This window comes from Lynx canadensis, chromosome E1 (assembly GCF_007474595.2).
Source record: "Lynx canadensis isolate LIC74 chromosome E1, mLynCan4.pri.v2, whole genome shotgun sequence".
Taxonomy (NCBI): Eukaryota; Metazoa; Chordata; class Mammalia; order Carnivora; family Felidae; genus Lynx; species Lynx canadensis.
Window position 1 is genome coordinate 43,284,331 of NC_044316.2, and position 25,773 is coordinate 43,310,103.

Consider the following 25,773-nt stretch of genomic DNA (forward strand, 5'->3'; position numbering starts at 1 on the left):
CAGACAGAGCTTTGCTGGACCTCGGCACCCACGTCCAACAGATGGAAGGAGGAGGCTGGTTACAAGGCCCGCCCCCCGCCCCCAGCCCTCAATGTGCTTCTTAATACCCTTGAAAATCAAGTCCCAGGGGAGACAACTGCCTTGCCACTAACCTATGACTCAATAACAATCAACGTGACCTGTTGAGTGCCTGTTGTAGACCTGAAACACAGTGTAATGTCAGCACATTTGAATGCAGTGAACAGAGGACTTCTGTATACACACTGCGTCGTGGGAACCTGGGAGGGAGGGCCATTTACAGGTGAGGAAACCGAGGCCCAGAGAGGCCAAGTAACCTGCCCCTGGCAACACAGGGCTGGATGCCATGTCTCTTTTGATTCTAAATCCATGGGAGGGTGGTGGCCTCAAAGGGGACGCAATGATGGTGGGAAGGTGCTAGTTGAAGGGGCAGCCCTCCTGGTGTGGGGCCCATGCCACTCTCCTCCCAAGTGACCTGAAATTCTGGAATCAGAGTGACAGGGAGCCCCCAGGGAGGGTAAGGGGCAAAAGTTCTCCCTGGAATAAGGCAGGCCCCCTTTCCAGACACAAGTACCCCTTCACTCAGTTTCCTCATCTGCAAACGGGGACAGCCATGCCAGCCCCAGGGAGAGTTAAGTACCATGGCAGATGTTAAAGGGCTCCGTGAACCTGGAGGCACAATTTGTAGTGACTGGTAATTAGCTGGGTGGGGATGAGAGCCTGAAGCAGCTCGTTAAACTGGGGCCGACCGCCTGCAGCCCGGGACGGAGGCCGGCAGGTGCACTATTAAAGAATATCTGTGAGCCCCCAAGTGCTCAGCAGGCGGGTGTGAGTGTGTGTGTGTGTGTGTGAGTGTGTGTTGGGACACAGTTGGGTCATCCTTGGGATCCCATGGGGATGGAGGTGGCTGCTCCGGCCACAGCCTCAGTGAATGTCAGGGAGAAGGTTCACCATTGTCCTGGGAACTTGGGCTCCCGCTCTTGTTACCAGCCTCCCTTCCAAGCCCTTCCAGGCACAGATGACATGGGGGCAGGGGGAGGGCAAGTGGGATGGGGTGTCTGGGAAGAGACATGCATGAGACAGAAGCGAGGGGAAGCAGGAAGCTCACGGCACGGTCTCACCCTGTCCCACGTCTCCCTGTGTCCACAGGCCCTTCTCCTCCTGGGGCTGAACGCCATCTCCGCCTCCTTCCAGGACCAGCCCTGCGAGAGCCTGTCCCTGGCCAGCAATATCTCTGGTGAGTCCCCCTCCCCTGATCCTGCAAGATCCCAGGTCACCACAGCCCCCCACCCCCTCGCCGCCCCCGGGTCCCCCAGGGCCTGCACACAGAGCCATGCCCTAAGGCAGGGGCAGCAGAGGGATTTCCTCTCCAGAGCTGCCCGCAATTTGTCAGGTCTCCGCAGAGCACTGTGGGAGGAGCGTGCTAAAGTTGGCGTCAGTAGGGTGGGAAGGAGAGCTGCGGTGAGATCACAGCATCTACCATGGGCACAGGAGGGTCGTGTGGCAAGTGCGCCACGCGGTTATCTCCCCGGCTCTGGGGTGGGCCACAGGGGAAGTCGCCCCAGCCCTCGCCGTGAGAACCAACAGAGCGGAGGGCTGGGCGGTGACTCAGGCACCTGCGAGGAAGTCAAGGCTGCTCTTTTGTGCTGCTAAAAATGCCCAAAGCGCAATACCGTAGGGTGCTAGCTACACGCCAGGTACTGTTGGAGGCGTTTGAGATACGTTACCCCCATTTTCACTTACACCTAAGGAAACTGAGGCTCAGAGAAAAACGAGTAAGTCCCAGAGCCAGGATTTGAGCCTAGGCGGCCTGGCTCCCAGATACACTTTTTAACCCCGTGCTCTATGCCTCCTCAGTAGAAACTACTGCATAATTGCAGATATTACTAATGACTTGTATACGCACACCATTGACAAAGCCCTTTGGGATGATTATCTTACTTCTCACAAGAGTTTAAGACTCGGCATTTGTACAGGTGAGGAGACTGATGCACGGGAGAGCCAGGTCTTTGGTTTCTGAGACCACGTCTTTGCCAGCTTCGGGTGTGGGCCCCGAACCCTCACCCCGGCCACTCTAACCAGGGTCCTGGGGGTGCTGCTGCCCATGAAGGTGAGGGGGGCCCCCGCACCTGAGGGTCTTTGGGAGGCTCGCTGTTCTTTGGTGACTCCGTTTCCTCTTCGGATTCCCTTGATTCAACCCAACTCATTAATTGAGCAGCTACTGTGTCCCGGGCCCCATGCAAGGCATGAGAGGGACAAAAAAGGGGCTCACGGTCTGGTCTGGGAGTCAGGCCCACATCACATGTACTATGGAGCAAAACGCAAGGGGCGTGCTGGCAGGGAGGTGGACACTGTGCACCAGCCGGGAAGCAGAAGGCATTGGTTTCCGATCCTGGGCCTGCGGGGAGAGGAGGCTTCCACACCTCGGAGCGGCTGCCTCCTGGCCTGCTGGTCTTTTACCTTGGGGGGAGCCTGGGGAGGGGAGAGGAAGAGCACTGGGCTTGGAGAAGGCTAACTGGGTCCATGCTTAAAGTGGCACCGTCCTGTCCTTCTGCCCCAGGGACCCTTCTAGTAGCCACAGGAATGAGCATGCCCTTGACCCCGTTGGGCCTCACTTTGCCCAGACTGTAAAGTCAGGGAGGGGTGTTAACTCCCAAGGATCTGTAACAATTAAATGCACTAAGTTTTGTGGCAATATGTCACAAACTATAGAGAGCCTACCACTACCGGGTATTATTTTTTTTAAGTTTATTTATTTTTGAGAGAAAGAGACAGCGCGTGAGTGGGTGAGGGGCAGGGAGAGAGGGAGACGCAGAATCGGAAGCAGGCTCCAGGCTCTGAGCTCTCAGCACAGAGCCTGACATGGGGCGCGAACTCATGAGCGGTGAGATCATGACCTGAGCTGAAGTCGGATGCTTAACCAGCTGAGCCACCCAGGCGCCCCACTACTGAGTATTATTTATTATCGTTGGTAACACGAGCAGGCTTTTGAAAGTGCTTACTGTATAGCTGGCATTGAGCCATGAATTCCTCACTACGATGAAGGTGGCAGGGAGGATAGACCGGGGGTGGTATGAATCCAGGAAGGCTTCCTGAAGGAGTAGGTTTAACAGTGAGTCTCTGAGAGACTGTGCGCGTGAGCCGGCAGAGAAGAGCCAATGCTCTGAGCCAAAGCTAGAGTTGACTGAAGACCAGCAGGTGGGTTTGGTGGAATGAGACGGGAAGAGGAAGCCTGGGGAGGTTCTGGGAGCCCGGAGCATCTGGCTGTAAAAGTTGGCTAAGCTAGGCCATGGGGGAGAGGAACATTCTTGAGCAAGAGCCTGGAGTTCTAGCAAAGAGAGACAGGGAGGGAAGAGACCAGGCTGAGTCTGAGATGAAAGGTCATGCCCACAGCTCCCTGTGCACTGGGGCCAGGTCAGCCCCCATTAACCTGCTTGTTGTGCCCTGGAGGAGTGACATCTCTGAGCCCACGCTGGTGTCACCTGTCCTGGGAGGCAACGGGCCATGATGAATATCGTTCATTCCCCAGTGATTTGTACTCTGTGACCCTACCCTCAGCCCAGCCCAGCCTGGCTGGCTTCATGGCATATAATCCATCACCCTCCACAACAGCCTCTGATAACAAGCTATTTATCTTCCAGTGCCAAGACCTACCCAGACCGATGGGCACTGGTAGAGACAGATGGTGAGGGTGGGGTGGAGGGACCAGGACAGATGGATGGGCGTCTGGCCGGGGAGGCTGGCACTGAGCTGGGGCCTTTGGGGGTCCTCTCACATGCCAGGAGCAGGGAGAGGGTGGGTCCCCAGGGCCAAAGCTCATCATAGACTTGGCAACTCATAAAATCATGGCATGAAAGTGGCAATGCCAGAAAGTAATAGAATTATTGACTAGTGACGTCGGAGACAAATGAAATGATATTGTTGACAAGGATCCAGGGTCATCAGTTCCTATCCCGTCTTACGGTCCTGAACGTTAACAATAATTAACGATAGCTTATGGTTATTTAGTGCCTACTATGTGTCAGACCCCATTCTGAGTACTTCAATCTCATTCAGTCATCACAACAGTATGGAAGTATTTTATCCTCATTTTACGGAAGAGGAACCTAAGGCTCAGAGAGGTTAAGTCATTTGCCCAAGCACACACAGTTACTCAGCCGTAGCCCCAAGATTTGAACCCAATGGGCTGCCCCGTATGTGGCTACCCGGAGAACCACGGTCCCCAGGGCCCGGGGTGGTCGGTCATCTGAGTGTGCAGAGTCACCCCTGCAGTTTCCCATACCCATAGTGGGTTTACACACAGCCCCCGATTTCCCTCAGGACGTACAATGCGCCTGGCACTGTACTAGGAGCCGGGAATGCAAAAATGGAAAGCCTGCAAACCCACGGGACAGGAGGCTCCCGCCCACTTGTCCTGATGAATCGCATACCCTGCGGAGGTATCTTTCTGTTCTGTCCAGCCCAAAACGAGGCAGCCCAACCACAAGGCGGCCGAAACAAGACCAGGACTCTCTGCCTGCCCTCTGCCACCTTCCCCGTGCCGGCTGACCCGGGCGAAACCCCTGCACATTCATCCCGACTGCGCCTTCCTCTGAATGGACGAGCATGTGTGTTTCAGAGGCTTCCCGTGGGCCGCCCGGCTGCTCCCACTCTGGCGAGCCTTGGCCGGGTCCCTCTCTTGAGCTTAGACCTCACAACGGCGGGGCTGTCGCTAAGTGCCCACCTACTGTGGTTCATTCAGAAGCCGCTGATGGGAAGACCCAAAATAACTGGGGACAGGAACCAGATTCAGGTTGCCTTCTGAAGGTATCTAGGATCTGCTGAGCGCTTTTGGACCCTGAGCCTGCTGGGAGAGGAATTATGTAATCGGGGCGGGGTGGGGGGGAACCCGCACCCGATTGTGCACAAGCATTAAGTAGGCCACCTTCAAAGGGTTCTCATCTGTTGTTAGAACAGGCCCCCCAGGACCCTGATTCAGCAGGGATTTTGTCAGAGGCAGGGAGGAGCCCCCCCCCCCCCCCGCATGGTTCCCTTCCCCTCTTCCCTCCATTTGCACGGATTTGGGACAGTCTGACCGCAGTGCTCCAGTGAGCATCGGAGGATGCATGTGTGGGGGTGGAGAAAGATGCAGGAAAGTTTTGTGCATTACTTTAGCCCGCTTAGCTCCACCCCTGCCTCCAGAACAAAACTCTGAAGGGATCTGGCTGCCTCGGGAAGGGGTGAGCCACCAAGTTATAGGAATGTTAACACTCCAGACATGCCAAGTACACGCTAGCCTCAGGCCTCTGTGTTTGCTGTTACTTCTTCCTAGAACACTCTTCCCCCAGATGTGCACATGGCTCCCTCTCTCTCTTCCTGTAGGTCTGTCTGCCTAAATGTTGGCACCAAATTAAAATAGCTGTCCTGGCCGTCTTTATCTCCTTGTCCTGCTTGCTTTTTCTTCATAGCATTTCTCACTGCTTCACAGATATGTCTGTCTATCTGTCTGTCTGTTTGCCGCACCCCCTACCTCCCACCCCCAACTAAGAGTAGGGCACTTAGTTTATTCATTACTGTTTTCTCAGCCCCTAAAACAGGTACTGTGTCCCCAGCTCCTAGAAAACTTCTTAGATGGTCGGTAAAAACTTGTTGAATAAAGAGCAAAATCATCGTTCCTCCCCATCTATAACTTAATTGGCTAGGAGGGGCGTCCTGGGACAGGACGGTGTGGGGAGGAGTTGACTTAAAATAATAGCTCAGGCTTCCTGCTCCAGGCTGGGGAATCCACCTGGCTATTTGCAAGGCTGGGTTACTCCGGTCCAAACCGCTCCTCACCCCAGAACTATGATATCCAAGCGGGAAAACACCCGCCAGGAGAGCAGGAGGGATTGGGCGTTTGTGCCAGCGGGACCTGGAGGGGACATTGGCTCAAGAATCAGAGTCCAACAGCCCTGACCTCTAGGCCCAAGTAGCCCCCATGCTGAGTGGCACAGAAACTTCCCTTCCTTCCTTCTCCTAGGAGATCCACTCCCTCCCCGTGCCCAGCACCTCTGGAATTACTTCTCCCTGTACCTTTTCCTCCTGGCTTTCTGTCTGCCTTTCCCTGTTTTGCTCCCAGTGTCGTTGTCTCCTATTTCCTCTCTCCCCGCTCTCCGTCCCCACTTGCTCCCACCCCTTCCCCCCCCCCCTTTCCTTCCCTTCAAGTGGTTAAAAGGATTGAATTAGCGGCGTTAATTTCCCGAAGCACCCTTCACACTGCAGGGTATACAGCAATGTTCAACAAATGTTGCTTCCCCTGCCCGCCAAGTCCTACACACCCTTCCTTGGAGGCCGGGGCTCTGCCCGATCCTCAGGGACCACGTGTCCGCAGAGCGGTGAGCTGGAATCCCTGCGTGAGCCACCAAGGGCTGTGGCCCCAAGGAGGTAGAGCACTTTGCGGGAAGGCGGAAAGTCTGCTGTGCCAGGTTCGGCGCCTGAGGCCCTATTCGGCGCCTCCTCCCTACCCTCGACCTCTGGGTCCCCGCCTCTCTTCTTCCAGCCTCCCTTTTCTCCTCTTTTACTGCCTATCCCTTCGTTCGTCCCCAGCAACCACAAGGCCAATCCCCTTAATTCTCCTGCTGGGGTCTCCCAGCCTGAGCCCCGCCGCCGCTCCTGATTGGCCTTGTGCATCTGACCCCGCCCCCGTATGGCCACGCCCCCAAGCCGCCCTCGGGCCCAGTTCAGGCCCCCCGCTGGTAGGCTGGGTGGAGGCTTCTCTTCTTCCTTCTGGCAGCCTCTCCTTACCTTTCTTCCCGATTCGCACAGACGTTCATTCCCTCCCAGGATTTTCTGAGCTCTTCATGTAAAGGTCATGTCCCCCCGCCTTCTGTGAGCTGCAGGGGGTAGGCAGGGAGAGAGAGTGGGAGAGAGGCACTGAGCAAGCAGGGGCCAGAGATGGTGCAACCAAATGCTATGAGGGCCAGTGACCCAGACCGGGGACCTCTGTGGTGCAGTGGGAAGAGCCCTGGGCAGGTGTCAACAGCCAGTGTTCAAACCCTACTTCTGCCTCCCAGTGTTTGTGGAACTCTGCATAAACAGTTTGCTCGGGCCCCGGTTTCCTTACCTGTGAAACGGAATGAGCACTCGTGTTAGCAGGCGGTGTGAGCCCTGTAGTAGGTGCTACCGACTCCTAATCTATACCAGACTAGGGGCAAATAATGTCTACTGTGTCCACTTCCACCCCATACCTCCCCACCAGCTGTGGAAAGGGCAGGGCTCTGGCCATTGGCTGGTACCTGGTCCTCGAGGTCAGAAGGGCCATCTGCCTAGTAGCCAGTTTCTGCCTTGGCTCTAGTCTGGCCCCGGCTGTGGCTGATGTCCAGTCCTGCCTGCCCTCTGTTCTTTGCCAAAAGGGCTCTGGGGAAATGGCCAAGGCAGAAGAGAGAAGGACAGGGAGGGGGGTAGGATCTAGACCTTACACTGAGAGAGCACACTAGACGAGTTCCAGATGCTGCCACACGTGACATTCCATTTAGTCTCCCCCGTGCCCAGCTCAGGAGACACTGAGAATGAATGAGTGGGTGAGTGAAGGAACGACTGTCCGAGGAAGGTACAATGGTGTCGTTAAATCGGAGGGTATATGCAAAGTACCTGGCAGGTGCCTGGAGAACACAGCCCTCAAAAATGTTGCTCCCTTCCCTGCTGTCTCCTTGACTTTCTCCCCTCCCCTTATTGGCACAAAATGTGCCGTAGAAAGAATACGTGGGTTGGCGTCGAAAACACCCAGCTACGTTTCTTGGTTCTTTCACTCATTGACTCATGACTTCGAGCAAGTCCCTTAGCTTCCCTGTGCCTCAGTTTCCTCATCTGTAAAAAGGGACTAAGGACATGGCAGGGTGGATGAGGATCAATGAAATAGACGAAGACGGGCCTTGAAAAGGCAGAGCATGGTCCATAATATTATCCCTCCCTCCCCATGGCCACTTGCCTCCAGCTTCCCCCTCCTCTGGGCTCAGCACTACAGGCACGACCCAGGAGAGATTAAAATCTCAATCTGCTTTCCTCACTCCCCTCCCCGTCCCCCCCCAGCAACCACTCACAGAGGCTCTACTGTGGCACAACACCAAGGCTTGGCCTGGCCCGCCATCTCCTCGTGTCCGGTCAGCCCCGATCCAGACTTCTTCCTCTTTCAATTAAACCACTTGGCCTCAAGGCCTCTGTCCCTAAGCCCTGATTCATAGGAACGCCTCTGAATAGCTTTGATGAGCAAGAAACACCAGCAGTGGGTACGAGTGCCGCTCAGGAGCGCTAAAGGACACCACCCTAACCCAGGCTGTTTCCTGAGAGACTGAGTTACAGGCTAAACTGAGGAGGAGATGATGGCAGGTGGGCCCAGCCAGAGCTTGGCAGCTGCCGACGCCTGGCCCTGAAGAGGCTGCCCTTGCGTTGGTTCACGGCTCTCCCTGGTTTGCCCGTGCCTTCTTGTGCCAGTCTCCAGAATTATTAACCCCCTCCCATCAGGATGGGCACACTGGCTCTCAACAGGACTGGTGTGCCAACCTTATGTGGAAGAGGGCATCAAAAGGCAGAGAAGGAAGGGACAGCGTCAGGAGGGGTGCGAGGACCACCCTCGGCCCAGCCTCCACCCGCTAGAGACCAAAAGCCTTCCTACTCATTCCAGAAGCATTACTGTGGCCCAGCTCTGCCCCAACAGACGCACATACATACACACACGCGCACGCTCCTCTCCAAAAAGCTCTTCAACAAAGGGAAAATATTGGGAAGGGGGTTTTGACGTGCTTTTTTGAGTCACAGACCTCTTTGAGAATCTAGTGAAGGCCACGGTCCCTTTCCCAATTAAGATGCATGTATACACCAATTTTTTTTTTTCATTTAATTTCAGAGTCTCTACAAACCCTTAAAGCTTCCAGTAGACTGAGATTAAGAACTTCTGATCAGATCCAACTTCTTAATTTCACTCTAAAGACACGAAGGCTTAGAGAGAGCAAGCGACAGGCCTGTGGTCACACAGCAAATTAGTGGCAGAGCCCAGTCAAAAGCCAGTGTTCCAGGCTACTTCCCACTCCCGGAGGTGGTGTCTCCTTCCGTTTTCTCCCCATAGTTCCCTTCTCGATCAGTCCTCTCTTAGGGCCCCGCACAGTCTAGAGCACAAACACTATGCATTCAGTAAGTGTGGTTATCAGGCCAGGGAGAAGCTGGGCCAACTTCAGAGCCAGAGCAGATGTGATTTGGTTCCGTACATGTGTGAGGGGGCTAGATCAAGGTTCCAGGCTGTTCCAGACTGTGAAGTCTCAGAGGTCCAATCTATACCAAATGAGGGGCCAAGAGAAGTGTCTTCAGGCTACAGAGCAGCAGAGCTGAAGCATCTCCAGTATTTTTTCTAAATGCCAGCCAAGACCTCAGCTTTTAACACCACCTTCAACTGTCTCTGTTCCTCCTCTACTCTAGAACCCACACTGGCTCCCTAGTGTCATAGCATCAAATTCAGATTGCTTTCCCTGATGTCTCCCCTGCATAGGGTGAGCTCATCTCTACACTGGGGTCATTGCTCCCATCTTGTTCCCAGTTGATGGGTGAGTGTGGGCAGGTGGATAGGACACCGGAGTAGGGATCTTGCTCTGCCTCACCAGCTGTCTCTGCCCCCCAGGACTGCAATGCAATGCATCCGTGGACCTCATTGGCACCTGCTGGCCCCGGAGCCCTGCGGGGCAGCTGGTGGTTCGACCCTGCCCTGCCTATTTCTACGGTGTCCGCTACAACACCACAAGTAAGGAAGCCTCTGGAGGGCGGACCATCTGCCGAGGTGGGACAGGATGGGAAGAGCTTGGGACTTGTTGGAGGTGGGGGGGGGGAGATAATAACGATAATGGCAATACCATAATACCTCTCATGGATACAACCACCATTTACCAAAGGTCAGCTCTGTGCTCTTTATTGCTAATTCCCATACTATCCCTGGAAGATGCTATATATAACTATCCAGTTTTCATCATATACCGAGGCCTCCAAGGCTCAGAGAGGTTAGGGGACTTCCCCAAGTTCACCAGCTGGTAAGAGGTGAAGCTGGAGCTGGCCTGCACGTCTGTGTGACACTTTCTTCTGCAGTTGACAGACTGGGTTAGTTGGGATAAGCCTACCACAACCCTATGAGGTAGGGCAGGAATCTCCAGAATAGCCCCAACTTTGAGCTCAGAGAGGTTAGGAGGTCTGTCCAGGGCCCTGCAGACCAAACCCCTGCAGGGGGCTCAGTTTTAGGTCCACAGGCAGGGCGTTTGGCCTGGCATGCAAGCCCACAGGTCTGCTGGGAGTGGGGGAGAACTGCCCAGGGTCTGTTGGATACTCGATCCCCACGTAAACACCTCGCTACCCTGAGGCCCTGAGCCTCCACCTCCAGGCTTTGCAGCAACTTGCTACCCTACCTGTCACCCTCAGAACTAATTTGCTCTCCCCTGCCAATGACTCACAGCTCCTGCTTATCAGGAGAACAGCAGCTGTGGGCCAGGGGCCCTGTCCCATCTGAGGGGAGGGTGGGGGTCCCTAGGGGTGGGTTCTTGGGGCTGGTGAGCCTGAGCTCAGAGGCCCACGGGGGCACCGAGGGTGACCACAAACACCGGGTGGTTCACCTGGAGACTTGCCATGTGACCTTAACACATTTTCCCCCTCTTACGGCCCTTGGCCCCTGGTCTGATGATGGAGAAGGCTGGATAGCATGGCTTCTAAGTCTTCGTTCAGCTCAGAACTCCCACATTCCTCCTTCTGCCCCCTCTCCTTTACCAGCTACATAAGGGGGTTAGGGTTGGTGGCTGCAACCAAGGAGGGGTGGGAAGTCCCTGGGGAGGCTTCCAGTTAGGGCGGGGAGCCAGTCCACACAGCTTCACGTGTCTGCAACCACATCTCGGACCCTGAGAGGAGAAAGACTGAGTGGGTGCGAGGAGAAGTGTGGGTAGGGGGAAGGGCAGAAGGACCTAAGAAGAGAGCTCGGGGCTCGAGCTCGAGGCTCGGAGCCTAAAATTTAGTAGGGCCCATTTCACAATTAGGAAACCGAGGCAGAGGCTGACAGCCGTCTGAGGTCACAAAGTGCCAGGCAGGGCCACGGCTCCACTCACAATGCCACAATGCCCAGTCCTTCCGGAGCTCCCAGGAAGGAGGCGGCACTGGGGCTGGTGCGTGGTGGGGACGGGGAGGCTGCTTCCAGGAAGAGAGAGGCCCTTCTGTGTCTCCACAGTTGCCAGATCCTTCAACTTCACCTCCAAAGTGATTTTCACGTCCAAGACTACTTTCCCTCCATCGCCGGGGCCACGGCCCCGGTCCAAGCATCTAACCCTGTCACACCCTTGCTTGGAGTTGAGCCTTCTGCGGCTCCCCATTGCCTCCATGGTCAAGTCCACACTCCTGAGTGGGGCCGGCCAGGCCCTCTGTGGCTACAGTCCTGCCACTCCCCATGAGCTCCGTCCACTCCTGTCTCCAAGGTGACTTGGCGTGACCCCAATAAAGGCGTTGGTGCCTGGGCACGTGCTGCTTGATTAGCCAGCCCTGCCTCAAGTGGAAGGCGGGAGTCCTGGGTTCTAGCCCCAGCTCCGCCCGTAACTGAGCCTCAGTTTCTCCACCTGCAGGATGGGAGGGAGGTTTGAGTGAGGTGCTCTCTCTGCTCCCTTGCTCTTCCCTCTCTGATCCCAGGAGAAGAGCTGGGCGATGGTCCCTGGACGTGGAGGTGGGGCCGGAAGGCTCCCCCAGCGCCAGAAAGATGAGGAATACGCCCGTGTAATCAGCAGTGACCGGGAACCCAGAATTGTACCTAATCATTAGGCTCTAATTAATTCATTTGCTGATGAGGCACTGCCAGGACTTCCAAACCTTTTCCGAAATGCCCTTCCTCCTGCTGTATCTGATCTTCAAAGGGATGGGAAGCTTTTCCAAAAATAATCCATTTTCCCAAGACTCTCCGGGAGGACTGCTCAGCTCAGCAATTAAAGACAAGGAGGTCGCCTCCTCCCTGGCAATGACTCGCTGCGTGTTTCTTTTCAGGATCACCTCCTCCCTTCCCGCCAAAGCCTGCTCCCTCCGGATAACCTGTCCTGAGAGGGCTCCAGGCTGCCCCTCCTCCCCCCCGCCGATACGCGGGGTGCCAAGGGGGAGCTTGAGTCAAGGAGGCATCTCCTGTAACCCCAGCCAGTACCCACACTGATAGGGATCAGTGACATGTCCTGAATCTCACAGAAGGTTATACGAGCAATAGTTCCGAGACAATAATAATGAAAATAATAGCTCACACTACGAGCCGGGTAGACCCCAAGCACTCGGCACATGTTACCTAAAAATGCTCGCTCAACCATCGAGGCAGGCGCCCTTGTGAAGTTTGTTCCTCTCTTGCAGATAAGGAAGCTGAGAGGTTGTGTGGCTTGCCCAAGGTCACGCAGTTAGGAAGGAGTGGTGCCAGGATTTGAACCGAGGCGGCCTGGGTTAAGAGCCATGCTCTTGCTTAAAGCAAGACCCCATCCCTGTCTCCCCTCCCCCACCCGCATGCCTCTGCCAACCCGATCTCTGCCCAAAGTCCCATCCTTTGCAGACACCCCAGAGCAGCCTGTGGTCCCAGGCACATCCGGTCCGTGGCAGACACATTGGATTCCCCCTGGTTCCTCGCCTCCTTCCAGACCTTCCTGAAATCCTAGTCGCTGCACCCTCAGCCCTCTGGTTGCTTATCCCTCATTTAGCAATTAGGAGAGAATCAGCAGCTCCTTCGCCAACTCTGCCCAAGGGCTCAGCTCAGCTGGGTAGGAAGCTGGGCAGAGCTTGAAAAATGTATTTAGCTTCATTTCCCCACTGGCATGCAGAGCCCAAGGGGAGCACTTTAGAGAGACCTCAGCCTTGTGGTCCTGAAGGCCAGACCATGGCGCCCTCTTTCCGGGAGGCAGGCACATCTCCGCCCCCCCCCCCCCACCGCCCACCCCATCATCTCACTCTTGTCCCGCTGCTGTCAGGCTTCAGCTCAGATCACAAGGCTGCTCCCCATCTCTTTAGAAGGTGACAGGTTCCGGGCCACAGTCCAGTGTGGTGGCTGCACAGACCCCCACACCTCCCGGGGCTGCCCTCCTGCCTTTTCCTCCAAGTGCTACGTGCCAGGCTGGGAGCTGGTTGTAGTGGATCCTGTGAGGGCCATCACCCGTGACATCCCCCAGCACACTCCTGCCACCTGTCACTTTCTGTCCTAAGAGGCCTTCACCTTGGAGGAGCCCACCACATGACCCTCCAGCATAAATCCTGCTGTAGAGCAACGTCACCACGAGGACCTTCCCCAACACCTGCTCTGCGAGCCCCACCCCATGTGAAACGTTGCCACTTGAGGACCCCCCCGCCCCCCGTGGGAAACCTCACCGCGGAGAGTCACCATATAAAACCGTCATTTCACTATGCCACCCGAGCTGTCACCACAAACCCTTCCGCCATATCACGCCCAGCCTTGTGACGGGGAATTGACTCATCAGATCCCATCCTTTTTGCTGCCGCGTTTCTCAGAAGGGTACCTACCACATAATCTGTTGCCATATAAGGCCTTGCAAGGGGACAGCCACAGTAAGTTGGTCAAGTCCCGTGAACATGATCATGGCAACCTGGGTGGGCAGAGCCTTGGTCCCATGGGCGGGCACTGGGGCCGTCACTGAGCCCCCAGTGGGGCCGGTGGGCAGAAAGGCAGGTGGCTTCTCTCCTCAACTTCAACCCAGAGCCCCCAGCAAGCAGGCCCTTGTGTTGGCCCAGATGGATGGATAGATGGACAGCCCAACAGACAGACAGATGCCTGGGTTGCTCTTTGGGAGAGGAGCCCACGCATCACTCTGACTCTCTCCTTTTTCCAGACAACGGCTACCGGGAGTGCCTGGCCAATGGCAGCTGGGCCGCCCGTGTGAACTACTCGGAATGCCAGGAGATCCTCAGTGGGGAGGTGAGTCTGCCCGTGTAGAGGGTGGGTCAGGCCCCAGCTCGGATCTGGGTCTGCTGCACGGGCACCCGACCCGTTGAGTGCCCATCTCCAGGGGAGGGGAGCCAAGAGGGCAGCCACCGGCTCTGACACAGATGAGTTGGGTCCTTGTTCCTCCCTTCCTTCCGTCTGCATGTACTGGGACAGCTTTTCCTCCGTTCTCCACACCGCCCACCTGAGCTGCACATCCAGTTCCAGCCTGGGGGAGGGAAGTGGGGTCAGGAAACATAGTTGGGCCAGAAGACTTGGGCTTGTGGGGTGGGGGAGAAGGCCACTCAGCCTCGTGGGGAGCTCCTTACCTGGTGCCCAGTAGAGGAAGTGGAAGGAAAGGAGGCGGGGCTCATGGGCAGAAAGCCGGGTCAGCACCTCTTAGAGCCCAGCTCACGCCCACAGGGGGATGCTGTGGCGGAGGCAGCGAAGGCAAGGCATCTCCAGCCCCCTGTTGCACCCCACCTTGACCTGCGGGTCTGCAAAGCCTGAGGCGGATGATGTGTCTTCAACTGTAGGTCGGGTGGCCAGCCTCCTGGCCTAAAACAAATAACCCTCCCCCACCCCTGAGGGGCAGGCGTCTGTCACCTTCTTGAACCTGAGCAAAGCTGGACAGCACAGCGGCTCCCAGCCTCCCCCCTGCGTTGGAGCCCCCCAGACGTCAGGAGAAGTTCATGGTCCACCCAAATCCCTCCTGCTCTAATTTAAGCACGGTCCTTCTAGTTGGCTACCCTGTGGCTCCCACCCCGTCTGCCATGACAGGGGTCTGTCTCTGCCTCTCCACCAGTGGGGTCCGGGGCAGAAGGAGGACTGGGGAAACACCAGCTTCTCATCAGTCCCCTCTTTGGCAGTGTAACGGGGACAGCACGGGCTTTGGAGGTGGATGGTTTGGATTCTGATTCCAGCACGCAAGCTATGTGACCCCAGGCAGGAGACTGAGCCTCACCAAGTCCCAGCTTCCTGGTCTGTGAAAGGGGCGGGGGTAATACAGTGTCTGCCCCCTGGTAGATGTCTGCCTGCATCTTGGCCTTTGGAGGGCGCTCCATCCACCTGCCACCCCTCTGCCTCTCCTCTCACCTGGGGTGAGGGGGGTGGGGGGTCATTGGTGAGGAGACCGGTAACACAGCCACCCCTACCTCTGGTTACCGACTTGTTGGGAACAACCCCCCCCCCCACTCCCCCCCCCCGCTTTCCCCGGCAGCTCCTGCTGGCCGGGTTGCCTGGCATTCTGGGTAATCAATTAATTTAATTACTGAAAATGCCATTCCCTTCTGCCAGCCTCTCGCCTCGCCAGACCCCTCCCCGCTCTCAAGACGCACCCCCGCCCCCCACATCCACTCCCAAGCTATGGAGAAGAGGAAGAGAAAAGTCTCCAATTAATGGTGCAGCAGGCTTCTCACTCTGGGCCTGGGGCTAAGCCCTAATTAAGCACCAACACCCTAGGGGATTGCAGATAATGGATTTGCAGAAGGTCTGTCTGTGAAGTGGGGCTTTCGAGGGCTCCCAGAGGCCAGGCCAGGGAGGAGACGGCCTACAGCCACCACCACCAGGGGACGAGCTCCCAGCTAGTCCGTGGCCCAACCTGGGGCAACGGCACTGACCACCCCCCACCAGTGCCACCCTGCACTGGCCCCCGCTTTCCACACCAGCAGCCCCCGGACACTGTCTCCCTTCACTGCAGTGACATCCTCCCCCCCCACTGCCCAGACTCATCCCCCCCTCCCATGACACTTGTACACAATCTGCTCCCCTCTCCCACACTCTACTGAGCTGGGGAGCCTGGTCCTTGGGGCACATCGTGAGGTGACGTGAAAGGGATTCTGGGGTGTAGGCTTGTGGGCTGGGGCTCACTGTTCACAGCGATGCTAGTTGGACCAGAACTTCTGAAACGCTTAAGAATCACTGGGGCTTCTTGCTAAAACGAGGATTCAGACGTCTGACAGGGCTTCGGATTCTGTGTCTTCAGATTCCTGCAAGCTCCTGGGTGATGCTGGTGTCGCTGGTCTGGGGACCCCACTTGGAGGAACAAGGGGCTGGAGTGCCCACCGGTGGGGTGAGGGAGTAGCTTGGGAAACCTGCTGGCGAGGAGGAGCCACAGAGCAGGACGGCCTGGGGGCGGGAGAGACACCAGGGCTGGGATACTGGACAAGAGAAGCGGGGACCCGGCAGGGAGGATGCACTGAGTCATCCTGAACAGGCATCATCCTTGGGGAGTAAACCTCTCATTAGCCCCTCCGAGGGTCCTGGGCGTCTGTTTTCAGTCCCTGCTTGTCTCCCGGAAAGGCACCATGGGGTAGAGGGGAGGAGAGGTCTCTAAGGCGACCTGGATTCCCATTGCTGGCCAGGCAGCTTGGGCTGATCACGCAGCCTCTTCAGCTGGAGAAACAGAGACAGAAGGACAGCCTCAGAGGGCCACTGTGAGAAAGGAAAGCAGTGACATCTGTAAAGCACCTGGCACAGTGCCCAGCACACAGTAGGTGCTTAATAAATCCCACTCATCCCTCCTCCAACCAAACGACCCAGGGTCAACCTGCTGTGGGGGTCCAGGGGTGGGTGTGGCTGATGGCAGGTGGCGGTGAAGGGGTTCCCTGCATGTCTTGTTCATGCTGCCCACCTGGGCAAGTGAGCAAAGCTGGGGCATCACGCCGTTCTAGCTCCACAGGTACTGTTATCACCCAGGGGCTTTGCCGCACGGATTTGTGGGAAATTTTTAAAATTTTTTTTTTAACGTTTATTTATTTTTGAGACAGAGAGAGACAGAGCATGAGTGGGGGAGGGTCAGAGAGAGAGGGAGACACAGAATCCGAAACAGGCTCCAGGCTCCGAGCTGTCAGCACACGGCCCGACATGGGGCTCGAACTCACGGACCGTGAGATCGTGACCTGAGCCGAAGTCGGACGGCTCAACCCACTGAGCCACCCAGGCGCCCCTGATTTGTGGGAAATTCAATGAAAGGAAATTAAGTACAAGCTCCAGACAGGCTGCATGTGTGCATATCTTCTGGAGTCTCTGGGTTTGGCTCTATGCCAGACTCTCAGAGACCCTTCCCATCTCCACGGTGCCAATAGATACCCTCTGCTCCCCTTCTCCCCCCACCCTCTCTCCCACTTCTCTGTCTGCCCCCGGCTCTCTGTTGTCTGTCCCCATTTATACCTCAGTGGGTCTCAACCCTTCTGAGCTTGAGCCGCTAATGTGGTTTCCTGCCATGTTCCAAACCAGCCCCTTAGAACAGAGCTTCCTGGGCCTTCCGGACCTCAGAGGTTTTCAGTGAGGACGTGCCTTCAGGAGGGGTGTGGTGGGCTCTGGGAAGAGCAGGGGAGGGAGGGCTCGGCCTCTTCTCGGGTGCCTGCTAGGTGGCCGGCTGCAGAGGTACATCCTTTGTTCTTGGGTGAGTGAGTTTGGGCCTCAGTTTCCTCATCTGGAAAGTGAGTAGGGCTGGACTCGATCCCTTAGGACCAGCTCTGATGCCCATGGATTCTGGAATTCCGACAGGAAGGTCTGTGGAGAGCCAGGAGCTCTTCAGTAGCTCTAAAAGGTCGAACGTGACCTTTGTGAACTTACTCATGGCCTGGCCCCACCCCAGGACCCAAGAAGGGGAGGGGAGGGACCCCCTCACACCCCCGCCCTTTGCAAAGCCGGTTGCTTTTCAACAAAATTTGTCCTTCCTTCACACAGTTATGGAGCTCTACCGTGTGCCCCTCTCGGGACCCGGGAAAGGGTGAAGAGGGGCTTTGCTCTTGGGGGGCAGAATCTGCATAGAGCTGGGCAATGGGGACCACCAGTCCCCCATTATGGGGTGGGGGCCACATCTGCGGTCTCAGCACCTTGCCAGGCTGCACGTGCTGGTTAAGAGATGGTTTGAGGCTGAGGGACCTTGAATGAGTCAACATACTTCTAGGCCTGTTTTTCTGCAAAATAAGGTATAGACTCCCTTCCGGCTCCTCTACATGGTGGCCTTAACGGGTTGAGGAGACAAGAGATACGAAAACACTCTGGACGTGGAAAGGCTTCATGCCTCAGGGAGCTTACTTACTCCGGAAAGAAGAGACCACAGCACTTCTCAGCTTCCTTTATTTTATGCAGTGAATGAAGTGGTAACACTGAGGCGGGGGTTAGGGGGGGCTTCATTATAGTCCCGGGAAGGGGTCCCATTCATTCCCAGCAGACCCCCTGGACCAGGGGTAGGACCTGGAAAGTGCGTTATGGAGCCTAGAGAGTTCTTATGGTCTGTAATGATTCTGTGGATGCAACTGCCCTTCCTTCCGTGGCCACTAGGGGCAGGTTCCCTCCGCGAGGAGGGATTCTGGGTAATCAAAGAGATGATGGCTCAACTTAGAAGTGGAGGAGGGGCGCCTGGGTGGCTCAGTCAGTGAAAGTGTCTGTCTCTTGATCTCACAGTTCATGAGTTCAAGCCCCACGTGGATCTCTGTGCTGATGGTGCAGGGCCTGCTTGAGATTCTGTCTCTCCTTCTCTCTGCCCCTCCCCTGCTTGTGCTCTCTCTCTCTCTCCCTAATAAATAAACTTAATAAACTTTTTTTAAAAAAAGAAATGGATGAGGAAAAAAGTCCTAGAGGTTGGAATCCGTGCCCAAGAGGGTCACCTGGGGATCGAACAGAATGGAACCGTGAGGGCTGTGCACACGTCTTCATTTACGTGGAGCAGGGAACCCTGTGTGATGTGGAGACCCGAGTTAGCTGGGATTTGTCTAATAGCACGGAGCAGTGGGCAGAGCATGGGATTCAGGGACAGATAGACAGACACAGTCTCAAACTGGACGGCCCTGCTCCAGGGCCATGCTTGACCATAGTCAGGGCTCGGGAAGGGGAATAACTATTATCATTATCAACCTCGTCTCGGCCACCTAAGGGGGCTATCCTCACGTGTCCAGTGGGTGCAGGGGTGCAGCTATGTGGGAGCCTCACGTCTGTCCCTCTCTCCTACCTCAGAAGAAAAGCAAGGTACACTACCATGTCGCCGTCATCATCAACTACCTGGGCCACTGCGTCTCTCTGGTGGCCCTCCTGGTGGCCTTTGTCCTCTTTCTGCGGCTCAGGTGAGAAAGACTCAGTGCTGGCCCCAGGCCCTGAGCAGGGTACAGAAGTAAGATGCCGGAGGGCCGGCACTGGGCAGGGAGCACTGGGCGCCCTGCCCCCTCACCTCGGTGGGAGGTGGTGACAGATACGGGAGCCCCAGGTCTCTTGGAGGGTCATTTCTGCCCCCCCCCCAGACCAGTAACTGCTACGGGGCTCACCTTAGGCCACCACACCCTTGCCAAGATGCACCCATTTGGGAGCCCAGGAAGGTGGAGGCCTTTGAGCTTGGACTTGCCGGGGTCCAGAACTACTGCCAAGGACGCAGGTGGCAATGCCAGGCAGGTCTGTGCCAGGAATGGGGGCAGGAGCAGGAGCTGAGCATCAGGCCTGAAGGCTCAGAGGGAGTCATGCCACTGGAAACCGCTTATGTTTTGTGTTTTCTGACCCGGGAGCTGCGGGGAGGGGAGGGGGCCATGGGAGGCACCCCCTTCAGCAGCCCCGGGTCCCTGGAGCACTGGCAGTGCGGCCAGCTCCGCCACCAAGCTTAGGTCTGGGTGGGTCTCAGGTCGGAAGGGCCCTGGGGGCATCCGGAGGGCCCCTGCCGCCACCTCCTGGTATGACACAGCGGGTCAGCCCTGCCCTCGCTTTCCCCATCCATACGCCTGGGCTGGAGTGACGCTGGCGGCCTGTCCCTCATCTCTCCTTTCCTCCTCTGGTTCCTGTCACCCCCCCTCCCCTGCTGCCCCCCAGGAGCATCCGGTGCCTGCGAAACATCATCCATTGGAACCTCGTCTCGGCCTTCATCCTGCGCAATGCCACGTGGTTTGTGGTCCAGCTCACCATGAGCCCCGAAGTCCACCAGAGCAATGTGGTGTGTCCTGGGGGGGCAGGCCCACGGTCAGGGGAAGGGTCTGGGTGGGACTGCCCTGGTGAGAAAGGGGCCCAGTAAAACAGGAGCGGCTCCCTGGGCAGGGGCGGTGGGGGGGGGTTGAATTTGGCCGATAGGAGGTGCCAAGCCCAGGGTGGGGTGCCGCCGCTGCCACACCCCTGCCCCCCATCTCAGTGTCATCTCTGGGTGGGGGTGGGGCGGCAGGGCTGGTGCAGGTTGGTGACAGCCGCCTACAACTACTTCCACGTGACCAACTTCTTCTGGATGTTCGGGGAGGGCTGCTACCTGCACACGGCCATCGTGCTCACCTACTCCACCGACCGGCTGCGCAAGTGGATGTTCATCTGCATCGGCTGGGGTGAGCGCACAGGCCCCCTGCCCCAGCCGGGCTCCCCGCTCCTCACCCAGATCTGGCCAGCTGGCTGGGGCAGGGGGGAGCTGGGAGACCGGAGCCAGGTCAGGGCGGTGGGGTGAGCACCATTTGGGGATGGGGGGCAGCAGGAACACCCTGAAGGAGGCATGCTGGGCAAGTGAGTATAAGCTCGACCCTGGGGAACCCCTGCCCACTTCTAGACCCTGGGCTGCCCTGGGGTCCTCCAGCCCTGCGTCCTCCAGACCCCACCGATGGGCTCTGTGACAGCCAGTCTCTCCCCAGGTGTGCCTTTCCCCATCATCGTGGCCTGGGCCATTGGGAAGCTGTACTACGACAATGAGAAGTGAGTCACCTCCTGCCCTTCGCTGCCCTCAGGGCCCCCTGAGCCCCGAGGTCCAGGCTCCTGGCCCCGCTCTCCCTGACATTCCCCGAGGACCTTCGGCCACATCACCTGCCCAGTCAGGGTCATTATTCGTCCATACAGGGAGAGTGCTGGGGGCTGGACTCAGTCCGAGGATCCCTAGCAGTGCTGTGCTCTAGGTGAGGCTGGATGGGTAGATTCAGGCTCCTGTATCCGTCTTGCGATTTCACGCCATATAGAACGGCATAAGTGTCCCTGGAAGTCTCTGGAGTCAGATTGCCCAGGTTCTGAATCATGGACCCGTCATTAAGTACTTATATGGCCTTGGGCTAGTTATTCCAGCGTGCCTCAGTTTCCTCATTTGTAAAATGGGCATCCTAACAACAGTGCCTCCCGCAAAGGGTTTTTGTGGGGATGACACGAGTTCCTGTATATGGAAGCATTTAGAATAATGTCTGGCACTAAAAATATTAAGACTTGTTTTACGAAAGATTCCATGGGTTTTGTAGAAATTAATCTTGATGATCTCATAGGGTCCTTCCAGCCTCCAGCTCTGACGTCCTGAGATGACTTTGGTCTCGGGTGTTCCCAGTTGCCCCTGAAAATTAGACTTCTGCTGCAGTGATTCTCAGCCTTGGCTCATGTTGGAATCATCCAGGAAGCTTTAAAAAGTCCGAACGCCCAGGCTTGACCTCCCAAGGGTGGGACGCTTACATCTGGTGGTGGTCTGGAGTGTGAGCACCGGGGATTTTAGGGGCTAAGATTGAGAATCACTGAGAGAGAGGCAGAAAATATGGTTATAGACAGCCTGGGAGGTGCCAGCACCTTCCATGCCAAAGCGTTCTCAGGGGCCCATTGTCTGAGTGGGGTTCCGGCTGATCTCCATCACAATGACAAGTCCCCCCTCCGCCCTCCTAGAGGGGAGGGGGCTGCCCACAACCTCACTGGGCTGGACAAGGAGCCTGGAAAATGATATTCATATTTACCAGGCTGATCCTTCCTGACTCCGCTCGGCGGGCTCTCCCTTCGTTGGCACAGCGGGCAGGGTGGGGGCCTGGGCTGGGAGAGCGGCCAGCTGCAGACACCGCTGGGGGGCCTGGCAGTAACGCTCCGGATGTTGGGGTCCGGCGCAGGAGCATCGTAAACCCTGGGCGATGGTGCCTGTGCCTGCAGGTGGGCGAGTGATTACAGGCGAGGACAGGAAGACCCAGTGTGTGTGAGTCTGCGTCTTGGGGGAAAAAGGACGCCTGGCTTAAGAAAGTCGGTCTGAGTGGCTCTGGAGCGCCATCTAGTGGTAAGGTACTGACACTGCAGCAGAAGGGATGCAGGTGTGAGACGGCCGGAAAGAATTTGTAGACCCTGGGGTTAAGGTCTAGACCTGGCCCCAGACGGCTTGCATTTGGTCTCCCTGGTGTCTTTCGAAACCTTGAGTTTGTTTCAAACCTTTAAAAGGTCAAGAGGTTTCACATAAAAATCTCAGCGTCTGGTTTATGGAAGCATCATGAGATCCAGGCACCGTAGGTCTGTATACCCTGGGGGCCGTTGTCTCTGCACAAGGACATGGGACTTCCCATGTGCCCCATCCCCCACCCCCCAAGAGATTTCTGGAGGGACATTCAAGAAGATGAAAAGCGGTTCTGCCTCTCCAGCAGGTGGAGCCTGTGGAATCTCTGCCTTGAGGCTGCAATTAAACAGATTCAGAGGTCATTAGCTGTTGGGGAACCACTGCGTGACAGGGGCAGAGAACCACTAGTCAGTGGGCTTGTGCCAGAGCCACAGTGGGGACAGAGGGGAGCAGTGGTGTGCTGAGCCCTTGCCTGTGCCGCTCTGTGCTCTGGTCCACAATTGCCCTCCCTGCCACATTGCGTGTATCCAGCTTTACATCTCATAATAGCGTGGTGTCCATTCTGCAGATGGAATAACTGAGGCACTGTGGTGGAATCTTGACCTTCTGCCAGGGTTGGAATCAAGGCACCCAGATCCTGGCTTCTGGCCCCAGTCCTGCCCTGGCCAAGCACCGCCCCTCCCCATGCCACCGAACCGGACCCAGAGGGCCTCCCCCCTTACCTTCTCTCTGTGGCTTTCTAGGTGCTGGTTTGGCAAAAGGCCTGGGGTATACACTGACTACATCTACCAGGGCCCCATGATCTTGGTCCTGCTGGTAAGAACCTGGGTGGGGGGGGGGCAGGAGAGAAGGGTGCCTCCTGTGGACTGACAGGGTCCCCGTGCCTAGAGGTGGGGGCACGGGGCCAGGAATGTGTAAGCATGAACGAAGGTGGAGGGAGAGAAGCAGGGGCACCAAGAGCAGACTTGAGACGGCTGAGGCCCTGCCCCGTCCACCCGCCCTCCCCCCAACATTTTGCACACACACACACACACACACACGCCCACACCATCCCACCGTGTGCTCAAATTACAGATCAATTTTATCTTCCTTTTCAACATCGTCCGCATTCTCATGACCAAACTCCGGGCGTCCACCACATCTGAGACCATTCAGTACAGGTAACCCGGCCCGCCTCCCTCCCCCAATCCTGGGGGCTTCAGAGAGCCCAGCCTCTGACCCAGGGTCTCCCCCCGACAGGTCTGACAGTCCCTCCCGAAACCCCGGCTCCCCGTCTCAGACATTCCTGGGAACCCGGCACCCTGCCCCCAGGCCCAGCCCTCTTCACCACCCGTCCCGGGATGGGCTGTGACTCTGGGCCTCCCCACCCCGCCTCACCTCAGGAAGGCTGTGAAGGCCACTCTGGTGCTGCTTCCCCTCCTGGGCATCACGTACATGCTGTTCTTTGTGAACCCCGGGGAGGACGAGGTCTCCCGGGTCGTCTTCATCTACTTCAACTCCTTCCTAGAATCCTTCCAGGTACCACCGCCCGCCCCTCGCTCTGGCCCTGGCTGTCCCCCGACCTCCTGCGGTGGGGATTCTTCCAGGCAGGGCTCTGGAGGGGCAGGAGGCTCTGGAGAGGAAGGGGGTGGTGGCCTGGAGGTTGGGTGGGGCCACACCTGCCGCAGGCCCTTGACCCACCTTCTCTGTCCACCCCAGGGGTTCTTCGTGTCTGTATTCTACTGTTTCCTCAACAGTGAGGTAAGGACGCCGGGGTCCCAGAGCTCAGGACGGAGGGGGGCCTGTTGGGACCCGAGATTGTCTGCAGCCCCCTCCTGCCCTCCACGTGCCAGCCATCTCTTCCCCGCCCCTGGGTCCCTAATGGGGATGCTGCAGGGAGCCGCAGGAGGGTCCCCGCCACCTGCCCACTCTGCTCCTGGAGTGACAAGCCCACTCCTTTGCCCCCATAGGCATTTGGCACAGCCAAGGCTTCAGCCTCATCAATGAGTCTATGAAAAGGCTTGTTGAAACCAGGAAGGGCTGAGCTCTTGGGCAGGGCGTGCATGCATGCTGAAGGTAGGAACTCTTCACGGCAAAGGCCGTATGACGCCTTCGTACGGATGAGCAAAGGGCACCCCTCCTCTAACAAATCTGCAAATAAACAACATTGGCGATGTGAATGTCACCACCTCCCGGGTGGCCCGTGCATTTCACACCTGCGTCCCGAGCACCTGTGGACCCATCACACGTACAGCTGCTCGTGGCAGCCCGAAGGGAGGGGTGGGACCTAAGACCCGGGCTCGGACATCATGCTCCGCTCCGTGCCCACAGGTCCGCTCTGCCGTCCGGAAGAGGTGGCACCGATGGCAGGACAAGCACTCGATCCGCGCCCGCGTGGCCCGCGCCATGTCCATCCCCACCTCCCCGACCCGTGTCAGCTTCCACAGTATCAAGCCGTCCACGGCCGTCTGAGCTCGAGGGCCGGGGAGGGGAAGACGGTCTCCGGGCTCAGCCAGCCGCCCTGTCTGTGGAGGGGATCAGCGCCTTCCCACACCCTGCGCCCCCAGAAGCATCTGGCACGGACATCCTGGGGGGTCCCCCCTCGCTGAACCCCGAGCTGAGCGGGAGTTCAGCCTATGAGAGCAGACCCAGTCTGGGCCAGGGGATGACGGGAAATAGCCTATAAAGACTGGGCCGGGCCCACGGCCTCTGGCTCCCCCTTGCCCCAGGCCCCCCTGGAGGCGACATCAGAATGGAGTAGAAGTGGCCAGGTGGAAATCCAAAGCAGCACACGGGTCCCTCCAAAAGGTGTCTTCTCCCACGGCACAAGATGTCAGCCCACTGGAGACCTGGGGCCTGTCCTCGCTGCCAGGGGCATCATGGGAAACTCTTGTGACAGCATCCCAACCACCATGATGGCGCCTCTGGGTGTTGGCAATGCCTTCCAATACCGATGGGAACCAGGGCAGAAGCCCTGGCAATGTCATTATAGATCAGGTGACATCATCAGGCAAACGGCCGCGCCACTGGAATCCTCCCCAGCCACCGAAACTTCATCTGGCCCTGTGGCACTTCCAGCAGAAAAGCCCTGCCTTGCTGCCTTGCACCGTTGGAACTTTACTGCCCCGCAGGCCACTCAGGCTCCCCCTCCTTGGCCACACATAATATTTGCACCCTGATTTCTGCACCTCCTGTCCCTGGTGTCTCCCCCTCTGTGGAAAGACGGGGGTGGGAGGGTGACCGCGTGGCTGGTGAGCAAGAGCCAGGGTGTGCCCCGGCCAAAGCCAGTCTCCTCATCAGGGGACAGAGGCTACCCAGGGCCACCCTGCCACTGGCTTCAGTGGTCTGGCCCTGGGGACGGCCTCTCTGCTGGTCACAGGGAGTTTGTGGCCCCCGGATGTCCTCTGGGGCATCGTGACTAGCTAAGCAAAGATAGAAGGGGCAGGGCACTTGGTCTCTCTCTGCCTGAGCATCCTGGAGCAGGACAGGTGACTCTTGGGGCAACCAGCCAGCCCCTACTGGACCCTCCCGTGTCTAGAGGTACCGGGCCACTAGAGCAGAGCTTTGGGAGATAAGGGTGTCAGCTGTGAGGGCATGGCTGCTGTAAATAATAATATTTATCTTTTCTACCAGCATTTGTGAAGGTCTGGACTGCGCGGGGGTGGGTGGGAAGGGCGCAGCAGAGAAACGGAGGCCACTTTGCAGTCTTCGGGGCCACTGTGGGGCTGGGAAACCTGATACCACTCACACCCATCAGGCTGGGGTGCTAGGTGAGCCGCTGGGGGCACGGGTCAGCGGAGCCCAGGCGATAAGGACGCCTCTTCGAAGCGGTGAG

General features: G+C 57.4%; 1 protein-coding gene across 1 annotated transcript; it reads left to right on the forward strand.

Annotated features, from left to right (window-relative positions):
- The first annotated feature begins 1,069 nt into the window (after positions 1-1,069).
- Positions 1,070-25,570, forward strand: CRHR1 (corticotropin releasing hormone receptor 1). Its single transcript, XM_032591105.1, has 12 exons — positions 1,070-1,255; positions 9,644-9,799; positions 13,848-13,933; positions 18,905-19,011; positions 19,742-19,862; positions 20,085-20,238; positions 20,536-20,596; positions 22,703-22,775; positions 23,034-23,119; positions 23,342-23,477; positions 23,658-23,699; positions 24,270-25,570. Exons 1-12 carry the CDS (start codon positions 1,093-1,095, stop codon positions 24,408-24,410), a joined length of 1,326 nt encoding a protein of 441 aa, XP_032446996.1. The 5' UTR covers positions 1,070-1,092; the 3' UTR covers positions 24,411-25,570.
- Positions 25,571-25,773: the final 203 nt, after the last annotated feature.

Excerpts from the sequence above, each read along its gene's own strand:
- CRHR1 (XM_032591105.1), top strand. The coding sequence starts at position 1,093 with ATGAGACAGAAGCGAGGGGAAGCAGGAAGCTCACGGCACGGTCTCACC. Across the intron at positions 13,934-18,904 it reads AGGAGATCCTCAGTGGGGAG|AAGAAAAGCAAGGTACACTA; the intron begins GTGAGTCTGCCC and ends CTCCTACCTCAG. Across the intron at positions 23,478-23,657 it reads CCTTCCTAGAATCCTTCCAG|GGGTTCTTCGTGTCTGTATT; the intron begins GTACCACCGCCC and ends TGTCCACCCCAG.